At 38.9% G+C, this 18,072-nt stretch overlaps 2 protein-coding genes and 1 non-coding gene across 3 annotated transcripts; 1 reads left to right on the forward strand and 2 right to left on the reverse strand.

Moving 5' to 3' along the window:
• The first annotated feature begins 601 nt into the window (after window positions 1-601).
• On the forward strand, window positions 602-3,780 carry LOC120167633 (sugar transport protein 8-like). The gene is made up of 6 exons (XM_039176583.1): window positions 602-710; window positions 1,021-1,340; window positions 1,426-2,052; window positions 2,138-2,548; window positions 2,997-3,014; window positions 3,628-3,780. The coding sequence occupies exons 1-6, from the start codon at window positions 602-604 to the stop codon at window positions 3,778-3,780; spliced, it is 1,638 nt and encodes a 545-aa protein (XP_039032514.1).
• Window positions 3,781-7,529: 3,749 nt separating this feature from the next.
• On the reverse strand, window positions 7,530-8,897 carry LOC120167634 (probable inactive patatin-like protein 9; the record flags this gene model as incomplete). Its single annotated transcript, XM_039176584.1, has 2 exons — window positions 7,530-7,789; window positions 7,983-8,897. Coding segments are annotated over 2 exons (1,125 nt in total), but the record flags the coding sequence as incomplete, so codon positions are not given.
• An 8,864-nt stretch (window positions 8,898-17,761) lies between these two features.
• Window positions 17,762-17,835, reverse strand: TRNAN-AUU. The gene has a single exon. It is a non-coding gene; the product is annotated as a tRNA-Asn (tRNA).
• Window positions 17,836-18,072: the final 237 nt, after the last annotated feature.

Consider the following 18,072-nt stretch of genomic DNA (forward strand, 5'->3'; position numbering starts at 1 on the left):
CCTCCTAATGCATGCATAATTGAAGAAATTGCATATGGCAACACTAAAAAGTTATCTACCCGGTCGGCTACAATGGAAACAATTATGAAATTTTAAAAATCAGAATAAAAGTGCGTTTATATGACTTCTTAATTGAATTTAAGTATAATTATATATACTTATTATCATTTACAACTTGTGTCAATTGCCATAGATATTATATCAAAATAGTTTTATTATTGATTGAAAAGATCTTCAGTCAGAACTAAATTTTAACTATTTAAATTTTAGTTAAAATAGGTCACTAATATCAGTGCTCTTCAACTCATTAATTTATTTTAAAAATAAAGTTAAAGTTTTTCGTTATAGCGATTAATATATTTTAAATTTATATAATTATCATTACTATTAAATATGGTAAGAAAAAATATATAAGGAATTAGAAATTGAGGAGGAATAAAATTGATCCTTATCGTAATCGAAGGGATCTTTTTTCTTAAATTGTTCATTAATTGGTAGGTTATAAATAATCCAAAATCAAACAAAATTTTCTAGTAAAAGAAAAACCAAACAAGTCGTCTTCAATTGCTGGGGGGGAAAACTCTTAGAGGAGAGTAAAAAGATGAGTGGAAATCCGACGTACCCATCAAAGTTCACTGTTTATGTCATATTATGTTGGATTCTTGCTGCTTTTGGTGGCCTTATGTTTGGCTACGACATCGGAATTTCAGGTCAACCTGTTTCTTTCATCATATATATCCAATTTTTAATTTTATTTTTACTTGGTTTTACATAAAGAAAATATTATGACCAACTTTGAATCTTTATCCAGTTATTGTTGTAGATCTAAGCATGAATCTTTGTTTTCTATGTGATGTTCATGATTGGATCTCATATAATGAACATCAAAAAGAAGTTGAATGTTAATTTTGTGTTTTCTTTTCTTATATTTAATATCACAAAGGGTTTTAAAGTTGAATATCCTTACTCAGATTAATAGAGAAGCGTTATAAGTATTTGTCTTCCTGTATAAAAATGCAGGTGGAGTGACAGCCATGGACGATTTTTTAATTAAATTCTTTCCCAAAGTCCATGAAAGAAAGATGCATGCAAAGGAGGACAATTACTGCAAATATGATGATCAATATCTTCAGCTTTTTACATCTTCACTCTACCTAGCTGCTCTTGTTTCAAGCTTTGCTGCTTCAAAGGTTTGCACCAAATTTGGCCGAAAGCCCACGATTCTAGCGGCTTCTGTATTTTTCCTTGCCGGAGCTGCCTTAAGTGCTAGTGCTCAGCACCTTTGGATGCTCATTATTGGGCGTGTGCTTCTTGGTATAGGCGTTGGCTTTGGAAATGAGGTTAGATTGGATTCGAATCATACATATTTATGTTATTGAATTGTATCTTTAATTGCTGTAGTTACTGATACAACTCATTGTGCAGGCTGTTCCATTGTTCCTGTCGGAGATAGCCCCAGTCCAGCATCGTGGAGCTGTCAACATTCTCTTCCAACTATTTGTAACAGTAGGGATATTATTTGCAAATCTTGTCAACTATTGGACATCGAAAATTCACCCTTATGGATGGAGAGTGTCTTTGGGGATTGCTGGCGTACCGGCTGCTATATTGTTCATAGGTTCTTTGATCATCACTGAAACACCAGCGAGCCTGGTGGTGCGCGGAAAGGAGTCGTTGGGACATACAACACTGCAAAAGATTAGGGGTGTCAAGGAAGTCGATGTTGAGTTCCAGCAGATTATGGAAGCCAGTGAAATAGCCCGGGGAGTGAAGCAACCTTTCAAGAAACTCATTAGCCCCAGCAGCATGCCCCCTCTGATTATTGGCGTGATGCTTCAAGTTTTCCAACAGTTTACAGGGATCAATGCTATCATGTTTTATGCTCCCGTCTTGTTCCAAACTGTCGGATTCAAGAACGATGCTTCGTTGTTGTCCTCCGTGATTACCGGACTTGTAAATGTTTGCTGTACTTTTGTCTCGATCTTTTCGGTCGATAGGTTTGGTAGGAGGAAACTACTTCTTCAAGCCTGTGTTCAGATGTTTGCAAGCCAGGTATGCATCCATTATTTTTAACATAAATGTCCAAATCTCCACCATGTTCAGTCCTGATAGCACAAGTTCTATATGATATCTGCAGGCTATAATTGGTGGAATTCTTCTACGTGACCTGCACGCCACGGATTCACTGACAAAACCCGAAGCGATTTGGGTTGTGTTTCTAGTGTGCATGTTTGTCTCGGCTTTTGCTTGGTCATGGGGTCCTCTTGGGTGGCTGATACCGAGTGAAACATTTCCTCTCGAGACGAGGACGGCTGGATTCGCGTTCGCCGTTAGCTCCAACATGCTTTGCACTTTCATCATAGCTCAAGCATTCTTGTCGATGCTGTGCCATATGCGTGCCTTGATATTCTTCTTCTTCGGTGGCTGGATACTTGTCATGGGAATATTTGTGTTTTTCTTGTTGCCCGAGACGAAAAATGTGCCCATCGATGCCATGGTCGACACCGTCTGGAAGAAACACCCTGTCTGGAAAAAGTTTATAGCCGATGAAAATTGAACGGGGATGATATAATCATATTAGGCCTAGGGTAGTTAAATTATTAATTATTATTTTGCATAGGATAATTTCAGGAATATTTTTTAAATGTTTTTATATAATATTTTTTTACTTTATTAAATATATTTTTTGTTTTTTTGAAAGCTTTATATAAGTTTTATGTCTACGTTTCAGGAAGATGCTATCAAATACAAAACAAATACAATTTTAAAAAATAATCAGAACATGGAAAAATATAAACATCATGCAAATAAAAGAGGTGTTAGAATCTATTTAAACAAATAAAATAAAACAACATTTAATAAATAATTTCTTCTAACTAGGATTTTGGACAATTTTTTGTTTTCATCAATTTTAAGCTTTTTTTAAAACTTGATCTCTAAAGTTAATTTTTACCTTTAACCATATGACATTATGATAATATTCCAAAAGGTAAAAATATGAAGGAAAAAAAACTGTAAAAGTTATAGACCAACATGTTAAAATTGTTTTTTGGACTCATAAAATGATAAAATTAAGATTTAGTCCTATTAAAAATTATAAAGGTAGAAATCAATACATTAATAAAATTATATTTTCACTCCTACAAAAAATTGTAATTCAAGTTTGACCTCAGAAATTTGTTTAAACTTCACCCCTACGTAACACATATTGTAAATTTTTCAACACATCATCAAAAGACTAAAGTGTAAATCCATGGATTAAGATGAGAAAAGTGAAGTTTCAGAATTAATGCAAACAAAAAGATAAGAAAAATAACAGAAAAAAAATATTAATTTAAAAGATTAAATTTTATTCTTAAGTAAATTATAAACATAAAAATTCATACATGTATATTACATATGAAAAATATATATATATATTATAGAACATATTTGTTACGCAAATAATAATAATAATACCAATACAATAAGCAATTCCATGGGTTTGTAAAACTGCATACAGTGAATTAGTTATAAGGATGCTGAAATCATGTGTTTTCACTTTTCATTGTAGTGCAGTTCAGTTCTCAGAAATGGTAGAATGACTAATATTTTTTGTTGGCTTGTTCTTCCTTACTGGACTTGTAGGATCCTTTTATGGATCATCCAATCCACATCGACCTTGTAGCGGCCGTTTTTGAAGAGTTTTCATCCCTGGCAAGCACAAAACTAAAATCTAATAGCAGCAGCTGCTTTCACCCAGAAGTTGAAAGCTGCAACTCCACTCATAAATCGTTGTAAACATAAAAAGATTCTCAAGGAAATATGCAATACAATTTACACGTATAAATAAAAAAGGCTGAGATAGAGATCATGCAAAGGAATTCAAGTATAACAACAGATTGAGGATTAGGTAAATTGTTGGTTTTAGAAAGTAATTATGAATTATGGATTGAGAGATAGAGATCGTCCTTGTTTATTCATACAAGACTAATCTCAAGACTGTAAAAAGGACACCCAAACACTTGTAACAAGGCAGAGTTGATATATATTCCACAGGTCAGCCAACAATTATGCCTGTAATTCAACGTGCAGAAGGAAATAGTTGTCGGCGCCAGGTACTAGAAAAGCAGGGATAGATAAGAACCTTCCCTGTTTGTTTCTTAAACACATTGACCCCTTTTCAAGATTCTCAAACCTGACCATTTGCTGCCCTTTTTAACTGCTCAAGAATCTTGTCGTTTCTTTCTACTTTATCATTGTCATCTTATATCTAAATAAATCAAAAACTAACCCTACAGCGTCGGACCCTCCATTCCATGGCACCACTTTCTCCACAACCACGTGAACCGTACCATCCAGTGTCACCTGCCCCATTGCTGATTGCTTAAGCCAGTGTTGTTTTTCCAAGTACCCCACCATAAAAAAGAAAAAGATAACCCTTGTGATTAATATTAGTGCTTTGTTATTAAGTACTGTCATAGTATAAACAAATATTATTTGAATTGTTTGTGTCGTTAAGTTCCAACCAGATCAGCTTAATTTTGGGGGAATCTTGGGCTACTTGTTGGTTAATTAAGACCAAGATTTTCTTTTGAATCTAGATATTCTCCCATAGGCTACAGTTTGACTTTATGCCAGTTGGATTAAGACCCAAAAGCCTAAAGATGCTGCCAATCACTAATCCATATATTGAGTTTTTAATGTTTTATGGTGTCTGAATGATGATGCCATTAGAAGATCGACACGACAGTAGTGTGTAAAGATGGCGCACGTACGAGGTCTATAGAAAAACGATCCCGCCGTCCCTGCATGGCTGCCAAGTGCTTCCGTCACCAAGGATCCAATGCATGTTATTCAAGGAAGATATCAGTTTCATCCATGTGGTTTTCACATGCAATTTTTGCAGCTTACGATGGAAATTAAAAATGATTGAATGAAACAGTAAAAGGGGGAATGATATAGTCAAACCTCAAGCGAAAAATAGAATGAAACCCCAACAATATATTACCGCCGTGTACTCTAAAATACAACTTATTAATATAAAGTTAAAAAAAGTTACAATTGGAATATTATGTTTCTTAAATTAAATGATGTAAATTACATAATTATTCTAGTTGTAACCTAATAAGTTACATTTAAGAAATTCATGTAATATTTTTTATTATAATCAAAATTATTATTAATTGTGTACTTTTTAGAGCATACATATTAATATTTTAGGTTAAAACTTATTATAATGTAATATTTTTAATTCTAACTGAAATTATTATCGATTGTATAATTTTTTGAATAAATAAAATAATATTTTAAATTAAAATGGGTCGTAAATTAAGTTTAATTTCCCGCCGGACAGCAGAATTACCGATTGTGGACCCACATGTGCATCAGGTGACATGTCACTTTCACCACTTTTTAGGTTTTGATTTTCCTTCAAAAGTCCTATTACTAGCCGAAGTAGGGTTTAGGGTTCGAATGGATCCGACGGTCAAAAGAAACATACACGTACTTAATACTTTAGTTTCATTTTTTCGTTATTTTAAGAAGAAAGGGGACAAATTAGTGAAGACTTGAAAAAGGAGAAAATTAGCCCTAGGAGACAAGATCTTATCATGATCTATTACAAGTACATAAACATAGTTTTTAAGTTCATATTTTTATCATAATTCACACGTAACAAGTAGATCACTTCAAACTACTTTTATATATATACTGCATCGCTCGCTCTCCTAGTAAGTACGTACTTGTATTTTAACCGTACGTTCTTGTATGGGCATGGTCCGTCCGGAGGACGACTTAAAATATCTCTCTCGAAGGATGAAAACAACCACACAGGGAGAGAGTTAAAGGGTTTGGCTGTATAGCTAGGCTAGATGATCAGTGAGTCAGCCAGACAACCCCACACGATACCATATCTTAACTTATTTATACCTACCGCTAGCAGATTTCATTTATAAGGGCAGTGCACCCGTACGTACGTGCACTTTGTACCAAGTATATACACAATTTCCCTTTGGTCTACCTACTCATGACGAGGCTGATCAATTTAAGATGGCTGGCAGAATGGCTGCTGGTCCTGCTTCGGCTGCTACCATCCACGGCCGATCACAACTACACGATGAATGCGTGTTCATATTGTATTCGACAGTTAAATCCTTATCCTTTTGATTTATTTCATGATGTTGGAGAACTTAATCAAATCGGGGCCCTCGTAGAAAATAGTTTCTTAAGCTCATATTATATTTATGGAGAAACAAAAGGGTGATGGAATCTGCTTTACCAAAAGAAGGAAACAAATTTCTCTTGAAATAATTTAAGTGAAGGTGGATGAAAAAGTCTACTAACCATAGCTACTTGAAGCTTTTCTCAATCATATTGTTAATTCCGAGCAAGTTTAAAGTTAAAATTACACTTATACATACTGACATGGCTTTTTCTCTCAGTAAATAATTTATAAAATTGAGAATTACATTTTAATTATTTAGACCAATATTTTAAATATGGGTTAAGTTTAAGGTATTGAATCCCTTTCTTTTGGATGGACCACTTAATTCATATTGACTAGAGCTCTAGAAGTCATTCTTTAATTACATTACTTAATTGATTTTAATCACAATTAACTAGAAAAGGCTTAGTATAAAGGTTTGGATCGAAGGGAAATTGAGAAGAAGTTTTTTTTTTTTTGAAAGGTCTCAAGAAAGTTGAACTAGCTTACCTAGTACCTAGTCATGGTTGAGATGCTTGTTAATTTATTAGCGTGTATAAATTAGAGGTCCCCTCATAGCTTCCCGCGCCCACGAGAACCAAGCATCAAAGCCGTAGGGGCTAGGGGCGGGGCCGTGACAGACGGCTTTGTTCAAGGTATATTTGACCAGTGAGATTAATTAAAATGACTGAATTTTTAAAATAAAGTTCATGGTAATTAAAAGGAGAGGCTTTTAGCCCTAACAACATGGAAACAAGCTCCGTTTTGGGTCAGGGTTTTTTTCTTTCTTCTTTGACAAGGGAAAAGATAGAGATTATGTAGGATCCAACCTCAAGTTGTAATCAATCCACCGAAGGATGAAGAGGATTTGATTCCCTTTCCATGTCTATTCTTGTGTTTGCACCCACAGATACAACGTTTACAAAACGGATGGGAAGGGGCTTGGTTAAAAGGGAAATTCTATTTAATGCACCACTAGTACTGTGCCCCCACCCCCGTCACCTACTTGGATTCCGTGGCCTTGTTTGTTTGTATCAACTTATCATACTAGTTGTCATGGTGGTTGAGATCTGTTCATCTCTAGTACTTGCATCAATGCTAACAAATTTCTTCGTTGGTTGATATATCAATGTTTAACATTGAAGGTCAACAAGTCTTAACCATACTGGTAAAACTTGACGACTCGGTCGGTTGGTTACAATTTTTTTTGATAATTTATTGATTAGAAGATAATATTTATTTGAAATCATTATATATATACCGTAGTTATTCGAACTTAGAACTTTTAGTGAGATCAACAATCCTTTTAACTACTTGAATCCTTTAATGGGTTCAATTGGTTACAACTTACAACGGATTAAAAGAGTGAGATTTAAAAATAAAAATGAAAGTTGTTTAACGGCTGTTGGCAAGCGGACTAACGGCTGACTCCTTGCAGGGACTTGGAGGAAGACTTGTTTTTCCGGAGGCAACAAGGCGCTGCACAAAGCCCTCAATTCTCTGCCCGTTAGTTTCCGTCAGTAACCGCTTCCCGCCAAATGGTAACGACTCCACTGCTCTTTCATTCAGTACCTCCTCCATCCTTTCACTCCCCAGTCCGTTTGCCTGCACGTTACAAACCGATCGTGGAATTGTGAAATTCAAAATAAATTTCTTTAAAAATCAGAACACGTTTAATTATGTTTTTTTTGGGATAATTCGTTTAATTATGTTTTGGCGAATGAAAATGTTAATAAAAACATACTTTAATGCAGTCAAACTTATTTAACTATTGATTAAAAAATGATGGTTTGAGTACCTGAATTCTAACGTAGTCTGCACGGTTCCAAGAGAAAGCGTTCCCCAACATCTGGTCCACGGTCTCCGAGACTCCGTCGAGCACAATGTCAACGACTGAAGAAGTTGAGCAGTCGCCATTATTACGAACCTTTGACCATCCGCCCGTTGGACCGTTGCCTAACGACAAAACCAGCAGATTCTCCACGCCGTTGACCGACGGGAAATCTCTCTTGTTATGGAGCACGTGCGTTATTGCAGCTGCGGTAGGGTTGTTCATGACCAAACCGCCGTCCACGGCGGTGCACGAGGTCTTGCCATCGACAGATATCAGTGGAAAAGGTTTGAAGAGGCTTGGAGTGGCGGACGTGGCGCGACATACTTTCCAAAGATCGAAGTTGAAGCTTGGTGATTCGGAAGCGTCAGCACGAGAGAAAACAAAAGGAGCGGAACTCTTGAGGTCATAGCAAGGAACCAGGAGAGGCTTACACGTGTCCTTCAGTGTCAAAACCGTTCCGTCTTCTCTCTTGAACATTTCCTTGAGTACCTTATCCATGCTTTTACTGGAGAATCTCTTCTGACGGTGAAGAGCTCCGGCGAGCTTATTAACTTTGAAGAGCTTGGAGTTATTCTGAGTGATAAACTTGACAGCTTCTGTGGCAGTGAAAAGCGGGTGGCCAGTTCCATCGTCGGCTGAGATCATGGCGGCAAGAATAGCACCGACGCCAGTGCCGGCTATCATGTCAAAGAAATCGGCAATTTTAGCATGAGGATCACTGGTTTTGAGGCGGATCTGATCTTCAAGGTGTATAAGAGAGGCACCGGAGACAATGCTGGTGGTTCCACCACCGTCAATGCTGAGGATCCGAACCTTCTTGGTGGTTTCACAGTGTGATAGCCATTTCTGCTCAAGTTTGGTGAAGATCTCCAAAGTTATTTACTCAGTTCCATGTTAGACACTTCCCCTTGTCACAAAGAAAATGTTTGCAAAGCTGTTTCGAATTAATATCTCTCTGGCCTGAGGAAAGAAAGTTGACAGAGTAAGGTTTTCGGTTTTCTATGTGGGTGCGTTAAACCCGGGACTGAATGACTGTGTTGCGCGAGTGAGGAGATGAGTAGAAAGAGGATGGTTAAGGCTTTGATGTAGTGGTTGGTGGTCATCTTATATACGCATAGTGTTGGTTCAGTTGAGTGATTTTATTGTTCTGCTGATTTCTTTTACTCCCTTAGTGATGATGTTTTACCCAGAGTTACTCTATCTTTGGCAGTGAGGGTCTCACGTGTACAATGTTTGTATTGTTCTTGCACGTGTTCTTATCGGAAATATGAGCAGCGCCAACTGCGGCTTCTTACCCGGCTCGGCTTTCGGTTTCCATTTTCTATGGGTAAACTATGCGGATATCCTTTATGTCTTTAGTTCATCCGATTTTAGTCATCAATTTAAAAATTAAGTATTTTTGATCCCTTACGTTATTGGTCCATTCAATTTTAGTCATTTGACTGTTAGCTCCCGTCAACAGATTAACGGAATTCTGAGTTGTCAATTAAAAAATATAAAAAATTGAGAAATCTGAGTTATTAATAAAAAATATTATAAAAAATTGGATAAGTCTGAGTTATCAATAAATTTTTTAACAAAAGTTAAATTGTGAATTTATGACAGATATATCTTTGATGATACTATTTCTTGATATATATTTTACCTGTCCAGATGGGTTGTATACTTGAGGTTAATGTATATGTGTAATATACATTTGAATGCGAATACAAATTTCTGTTATTGTTAATGAATATATTTTGCTTTTCCGTGAACAACATGGGAGCTTTTCTGCTTAGTGCGGGAACGAAAGGTTTATAGTAGTGTTGTGCCATTAGTAACTCTGTCGATTGGTTGCGTTATCACTCCAGTCTACTTAAGTTGTGACTGTTGTGTATCCCCTCTGTTTTCTTCTAAAATTCAGGAAAATGATATTCAAGGATAATGATACATCGGCCTCTTGGTGGAGCTCAAACTGATATGGATATCCATGTATGCCCTTTTTCTCGGAAAACCTCGTGCTGTTTAAATTATGTACTTGTGGATTCCTTATCCTCTGTATCCCTGACTATTAAACGCGATTGTCATGGACTAAACTTTTGGGTCCATGGACATTGGCGTAAAGGTTCACAGAAGGGGTTCTATTGTGCAGACTTTGGGCTTGTTGGGCATGGCGAGTTAGCCTGGTTCTTGGAGAATGCTTACGAGTCCGTAAAGGCTCGGGTTCGTGAAGGATCAAGTCCGAGGCGTCCGAGAGAAGCGACGAGGGTGTTACATGTTCGATGGGGGTAATTTTGTCGAGGTTCGTGGATTCGGACCTAGACATGTGTGCGCAAATTTCTGTAGAAGAATAATACAGAGTGTCGGGCTTGCCCAGAACCATCAGACCTGGCCCGTTCCTTGGAAGATTCTAGAAAGGATATTATTATCCAAAAATTAAGGATTTAATTATGGATATGTTTTATTTGAATTCAAATACCTTAGAGATAGAGTTCTTGTTAAGGTAGGATTCATTCTAAGCCGTCGATGTACTTTGATCTAGACCGTTGGATCTTGAGGGCCTCAACTATAAATAGAGAGCTCCTCCCCTCATTTGTAATCATTCACTTCATTCATTCTATTCAGAGTAATAAAACTCAGGCATTTACTCTTACTCTCTATGAGTTCATTCTTTCTAGCTTTCTTGCTTGCTAGCTTTCTAGCCTTGTCGGTTTGTTCTCCTTTGTGTTTAAGCCTTTGTGGCTTGTGTTACCGATCGTGAGGGTTGAGATAGCCTCGAGAGTGTTCTTTTTTGAGTTCTTTCAAAGTGCCAAAATTAATCAAGTCTTGGTGACTTAGGAAGTTCCCACGTGCTTCGGATATCTGCTTCAACCAAGTGGCTTGGATTAGCCCCAATTAAGTGTTGTTTCCGTATTGTTGCTTAACCCTTGAGGGTTTATTCATCGCTTAGTGAGCCAGAGACTCACAAGGACGTGGATAAGGCTGACTTAGGTGCCATTTCGACCTGGAAATCATCTAAGTGCAGCACGAATCGACTAGCAGAAGTCTAGCCCCGTGACAGGTGGTATCAGAGCGTGTTGCGTAGCCGGAGAACGTAGCCCCGCTACAAGAAGTGACGAAGCGAATTATTGGAGGCAAACAACGATTGTTTTGTACGTGGTTGGTGGAAGCGAGTCAAAGCAAGTCAGAGTGTAGGTGTTGTGGATTCAACAGTGATCCGAGCTTGTCTTGTGACAAGAAGCATTTTAGCGAGTTGATGGAAGCCGTTGTGGATTCAACGAGTGTTCCAGACAAGTTGTGGAAAGGAAACGAGATGGTACAACAAAAAGGAGTTGTTCCCACAGAGAATGGCGCGGAGAGCCATGGTGTTGGGATTGAGCTAGAGAAATAAAGTGTGGGAGTTACCCCAAGATCGTTGGAGGTGAGGATCAAGAACCTTGAGAGCTTCGCAGAAGAAGCCAATGAGGTCCAAGGAGTTGTGGAGTCCGTCTTAAACAGTTAGAATCCATGAGGGATGGGTTCAAGGATGTGGCGCAAATAGAGTATCCATTGTTGGACGTTGATAGAGATGAGTAATGCGCTCAGGGTCGAGTTGATGGCCTTGAGGGAAGAAATGGATGGTTCAAGAGTGAGATACTCATGTGCAAAACAGTAATGAGTGATGGTGGTGCGTACAATACCTTCATCGAAGGACTTAGACCAGGAGTGATGCTTGTCAGTGAGCAAGGTGATACCCAGAGTTGTTCGGAAGCTGGAGCTGTAGCCGAGTCAATGTGCGAGCTTGCAGGAGCCAAGCCAACCAAAGATGAGTCATCCAGACCCATGCCCGAAGATAGTGGTGAAAATGGGGAGACTATGACAAGGGACAATGGATAGATGGCAGAGAAAACTCTTCGAGTAGCCAAGAAGTGGCATCGACTGATCGTGGTCGGATAAAGCCATCGGGGAATCATGGCAAGACCAAGTCTGTGTCAAAGAAGAAGGTGAGTAGCAAGCCTCTTAAATGCTACTTCTGTGATGGTCCTCACATGATAAGAGGATGTCCCGAGAAGAATCGTCTTGCTGCCATTGTCAGAAAAGAAGACAAGTCAGAAGGGGAAGTAGCCAAAGATGGTGCGATTGCGGGAGTCAAAGCAGTCAAGCCAGGAGCAAGGCTCGGTGCGAATGCTAGTGGTGCAGGAAAGCTGAGGGTAAACAAGCGAGATCCACTGAAGTGTTTCCTATGTCAAGGAGCACATAGGGCCAGGAGTTGCCCAAATGCAGAAAAGCTCGGTGCCAATGCAAGTGGCGAAGCTGGGAAGTCGAGGGCAAAGAAGCGAGAGCCATTGATGTGTTTCCAGTGTGGAGGAAAACACAAGGTGCGAGATTGCACCAATGGAGTAAAGCTAGGTGCGAGAGCCAAGGGCCAAGCAAGAAAGCCGAGGCTAAAGAAACAAAAGCAACTGGAGTGTTTCCGGTGCAAAGGTCCACACATAGTGCGAGAATGCCCAAATCGAATCAAGTAGTCCAAGGGAAAGGACAAGACCGAGGGTAGCGAGCCTGCCAAGCTTAGTTCAATGGTGTTTACTTCTGTCAAGGTTAGTTAGAACCAGAAGCAGAACGAGTTGCCCAAACCCAATGTTGCCAAGGAGCTTGCCAAGGATGCCGAGGAGGTAGCCGTTGTTGTGGAAGCTGGAGTTGGCAAAGAACCAAAAGAGTCCAAGACATTTCAAGAGCAATCGAGCTCAGTGCATGCCGAGAGTGAAGCATGGTCTAAGTTGATGAATCTTAGACATGAGGGGACATTGAAGGAGTATGTGAGAGAGTTCGAGGAACTCATGCTCCAAGTCCCAGAGTTGACTGGAGAAGATGTATTCTTCACCTTTACAGATGGATTGAAGCCATGGGCAAAGGTGGCGATGAATAGAAGGAGAATCAAGGAGTTGTCTAAAGCCTTGATAGCCGCCGAGTCCATCATAGAACTTGGAGTAAAGAAGACGTCCAAGCCAAAGTTGAAAGCCGAGGGTAATGACAAAAGTATCCGAGATGAGGGTCAGTCCAACAATGATGAGGAGCAAGGCTCTTCGAGTGATGCTTGTTCGAGTGAAGTTTGTTCGAATGGTGAGCATTTGAGCACTGATCGTTCAAGTGGTGAACACATGTCTATAAAAGATATGTACAATGTTGGCACAAGTAAAGCGAACAAGTGCCTTACGCCGAGGACAAGAAAGGAGCATATGAATGGTCGCCGAAGTAAGGGGCCACAAGAGTTGCAAGCTTGCCTGGATAAAGCCGAGTGGTCCGAGAAAATGGAGAAGCCCAGGATCGAGTTACCCAAGGACATGGGTGAAGACAAGGTCAGTGAGGCTACGAGACTTGGCTCAATGAACTTGAGTTCTTCCAATGCAAGTAGAGGTCGAAAGCAGAATGGGTTGATGTGTGTGAACATCAACGTTGCCAAACCATCGGGAGTTGCCTTAATAGATACGGGGCAACTGATTTATTCATGTCAAAGAAGGATGCCGACAATCTTGGTTTGAAAGTCGAACCATCGAAGGGGGCGAGCAAAGACTGTCTATTCCAAGAGGTTCCAAGTGAGAGGAACATTTTTTTGGGGACTACCATTGAAGAGACAACCGAGAAGAGGTTGATGGAGTCCAGGCTTTCCAGAGACATGATGAGCGAGAGCTTGCCACCCATGTAAGAGGGTGAAAGTTGCACCGGACTTCAAGGGAGAAAGTGTCGATGCGAGTAGAAACACCAGACTTCCGGATAGAAGTGTTGGTGTGTGGAGTGCCAGACTTCGTGGAGTAAGAAGGGCTGACACATAAAGTAAATGTGCTGAGGGAAATCGAGGGACATCTCAAACACATTCGAAGTGTTGAGTTTGATTCACCATCGTTGATGAGCATAGCTCGAAGACCTAACCATCTTTTTATGGAGTTATCAAAGGTTGGAAGGGACATCTGAGATTTTCAGAGTTCTTAGGGATAAGCGAGTGTTGCCGACGAATCTGAGTTGTCGTGTTGTATGTTGTCGGAGTATCCAATTCTTTGCCGCTAGATCAAAAGTATCCTTGTTTGGGGTGAATGCAAACGGGTAGGATGGATTTCCTACATTCGAGATGAATGCCACGGTGTACTAGATGGTGATAAGACATGACGGTGTTAACCAAGGCAAGGAAGCCAAGGTGTTTTGATAAAGCGTCCAAGGTGATCAAGACCAAGTGTTCTCACCTAGCGACGAGGGCGTCGCTAGATCAAGTGGGGGAGATTGTCACGGACTAAACTTTTGGGTCCATGGACATTGGCGCAAAGGTTCACAGAAGGGGTTCTATTGCGCATACTTTGGGCTTGTTGGGCATGGCGAGTTAGCCTGGTTCTTGGAGAATGCTTACGAGTCCGTAAAGGCTCGGGTTCGTGAAGGATCAAGTCCGAGGCGTCCGAGAGAAGCGACGAGGGTGTTACATGTTCGATGGGGGCAATTTTGTCGAGGCTCGTGGATTCGGACCGAGACATGTGTGCACAGATTTCTGTAGAAGAATAATACAGAGTGTTGGGCTTGCCCATAACCATCAGACTTGGCCTGTTCCTTGGAAGATTCTAGAAAGAATATTATTATCCAATAATTAAGGATTTAATTATGGATAATGTTTTATTTGAATTCAAATACCTTAGAGATAGAGTTCTTGTTAAGGTATGATTCATTCAAATAGAGAACTCCTCCCCTCATTTGTAATCATTCACTTCATTCATTCTCTTCAGAGTAATAAAACTCATGCATTTACTCTTACTCTCTCTGAGTTCATTCTTTATAGCTTTCTAGCCTTGTCGGCTTGTTCTCCTTTGTGTTTAAGCCTTTGTGGCTTGTGTTGCCGATCGTGAGGGCTGAGATAGCCTCGAGAGTGTTCTTTTCCGAGTTCTTTCAAAGTGCCAAAATTAATCAAGTCTTGGTGACTTAGGAAGTTCCCACAATGCTCGTGCTTAGGATATCCGCTTCAACCCAAGTGGCTTGGATTAGCCCCGATTAAGTGTTGTTTCCGCATTGTTGCTTAACCCTTGAGGGTTTGTTCGTCGCTTAGTGAGCCAGAGACTCACAAGGACGTGGATAAGGCTGACTTAGGCGCCATTTTGACCTGGAAATCGTCTAAGTGTCGCACGAATCGACTAGCAGAAGTCTAGCCACGTGACACGATTCTCAGGTAAATGAAATGTCGCATCATAAGGCGAACTTAAATGGGTATCTCGCTTACCACACTGGTCAAAGTTTGAGCGGATTAACCAAGATACTGATCGTGATTTTTTCATGAGCGCAAAGAAGCGAAAGGAATATGGGCTTATTGACGGAATCATCACGAATCCTCTTAAAGCTCTTCAGCCGCTAGCTCCTGCAGCTGATAGTAATGAATAGGCCGGTCGTCCTTCAGGTACTTTTACGATCAATGGCATGGCTATATTGTAGAGATAACTAGAAACGGTTGTCTCATCGAATACGGGATAATCTTGAAATGAATTTTGACGTCGATTCATATACTGATATTGAACCAAAGCTTCCTTGTGGATTTCATGTACTCCCACTTGTTTGAAATCACTGAATTGAGAACTGAAAACATCAAGATTGAATGGTAGACATTGTGAACATGGCAAAAAAGTGTAAACATGGATCCTGGTCGGGTGACCCGAGATTGATGACAGGTTTCTGACAGCCATCACACTGAAGTACAAGTTGTCACACGGACAGTGATCAACAATGGGAAGTTGATTGTGTGAAAGATAACTAAAATACCACTTTTCTTTCGTAATCTTGCAATGACCACCCACCAACAAACTCTGGTCTTTGTTTTTCATCGTTATAACTGCAACGTTTTGATAGGTTCAGTCAAAATAGATGAAGGTATGAAATAACGCGAATGGATAAGGTAAAACTCGAATGACACGCCTGTCTGCAAACATGGCCGTTTGGCGAATTTGGAAACCATGCCCCTAGGGCTCTTTCAAATTTTGTAATAAGTGGTTAAATTTGTTGGAGAGATGAATCTACTGTTACACTGGTTTTAAGTGGTTAGCACAGCTTCAACTTCAAATTGTTTGCTAACTCAGCTCATTCTTGTTTTCTAGTTATAATGGTTTGGGTTCAGCTCTACATACAAGATCCCATTCTTTTTGAAATATTTCCAAAAAATGATTTTATCAGCTTTCCTCGTCGCTTTCTCAACGTCCAGTGATCAGGAATAAGGACGATTTTGATTTGTCAATGTCCATTGATTGAGGAGGAGGAGGTTTTTTTTTAAAGAACAAGACATGAGGAGATCAAAATCGGAGTTAACCGATTTTGCTAAGAGATTAATCGGAGTTAACAGCTAAATAACTAAAATTAAACGGATTAATAATGTAAGGGAACAAAATCACTTAATTTTTAAATCAGTGATCAAAATAGGACTTATCGAAAATATAAGAGACCGTCCATATAATTTATACTGTTCTTATTTTACTTATTCATATATTTTATTTATTATTTAAGCTTCTCTATTTTTTTCCTTCTAATATTCGAACTGAAGCAATGTAAAAGCATAGTGGAAGCATCCCATCCATAGTAGTTGACAACTTTACAGTACTTGTACGAGTAGTTATATTTTTTTCTTCTTAATGGACATAGGTATACTTCTGATAAATAAATAGTACATGATATATCAGCAGAATTATTTAGGAGGACAACTGCCCTATCCAACTCCTGTTCATCCCTGTATGTATGGCTCTATTAAACCTTAAAGTATAATTGTGGACAGACTACTATTAGAATTATTACTCCAGATTTGATGATGTCTTTATTAGCCAAAAAAAATTGTCCACTCAAATGCTCCTCTAAAATCATAAATAGAATTTATAGCTATGGAAGAGTACAACAGAATTGAAAATTATTTTGTTGGTAACTTTGCCCCCTCCCCCTAATTTGTCAGGAAAAACTGTTGGAAAATGATTTGCTCCCAACATTGGTCCCATGTTGCAATAATCCCATTGATTCTTTTTACATGCTTAGCAGATAAAAGTTGCATTCTTTTGTTAATTCACATTAACACAAATCATAAAAAGCATTAACTTCGACCATAATGCATGGCGCAATAGTTGGACAAATAAATTCTTCATTCGTAACCAATATAATTTCTTTGGGGGGAAAAGTATTTCTCTTTTCAAAATTTTAATTATTATTGTCTTTGTCGGTAAATTTGAAGTTATCCTATGAAAGTTCAATCAATAAAAACATAATAGATGCTTAAAGATCGGAACGACAAAACATCACTAGGATCAAATTACCAGCTGCAATGCAATGGTTGGGGAAGCCCCTAATGATGAAACACAGATGACTCCTATTAACTGGGCTACCCATTAGCATCTCCGTCTGTTGATTTGCAGGCAAAGGATCAAAGGATGGGTTTCGACTATCTCTCGGGCTTATACAATTATATATCATTGTGCATTCAATATAAATTCGAATTTAAAGTTATTTTCATAATACATTTTGATTGTGTAAAATGAAACTACAAAGTGAAATAACCAATGCTAAGAAAACTAACTTGAAGAAAATTCATAGTGGTTGAGAAAATAATCATTAACCGGTGATTTTATGTGGGAGATAATTGATCATAAAAGCGAGAAAATTAAAAAAAAAATTAGCTGACCCTATTCTCATATGTAATGGGGTAAGGGGGAGGTAGGATAGTAGGCTGTCCCCAACGCCAGGTTGAGAGCAGCTTCCGTGAGAAACCTCCGGCAGTCAGAATTATGAACTGTCCACTGTGGGACTCAATCCCACGACCACAAGATTAATAGCCTTGTGCTCTAACCAACTGAGCTGGACGGACAATTCAAAAGCAAGAAAATTGTATCTAGATTATTGAAAGTTTTATTCCTATTTGACTTAGATGAAGGTATTTATAGTAACCTATTTTAGTTGGTGATACCACACATAAGATAATTATAGCTATTCATAGGTCATGAGACTAAATAGATCTGGTCGTCATATCAGGTCATTAGATCTTAGATTTTACTCTAATAGGTCATATTAACTTATCAGAAATTTTATTTATACACTTCAATAA

The sequence above is a fragment of the Hibiscus syriacus genome, unplaced genomic scaffold (genome assembly GCF_006381635.1).
Source record: "Hibiscus syriacus cultivar Baekdansim isolate YM2019G1 unplaced genomic scaffold, ASM638163v2 tig00111691_pilon, whole genome shotgun sequence".
Classification (NCBI taxonomy): domain Eukaryota; kingdom Viridiplantae; phylum Streptophyta; class Magnoliopsida; order Malvales; family Malvaceae; genus Hibiscus; species Hibiscus syriacus.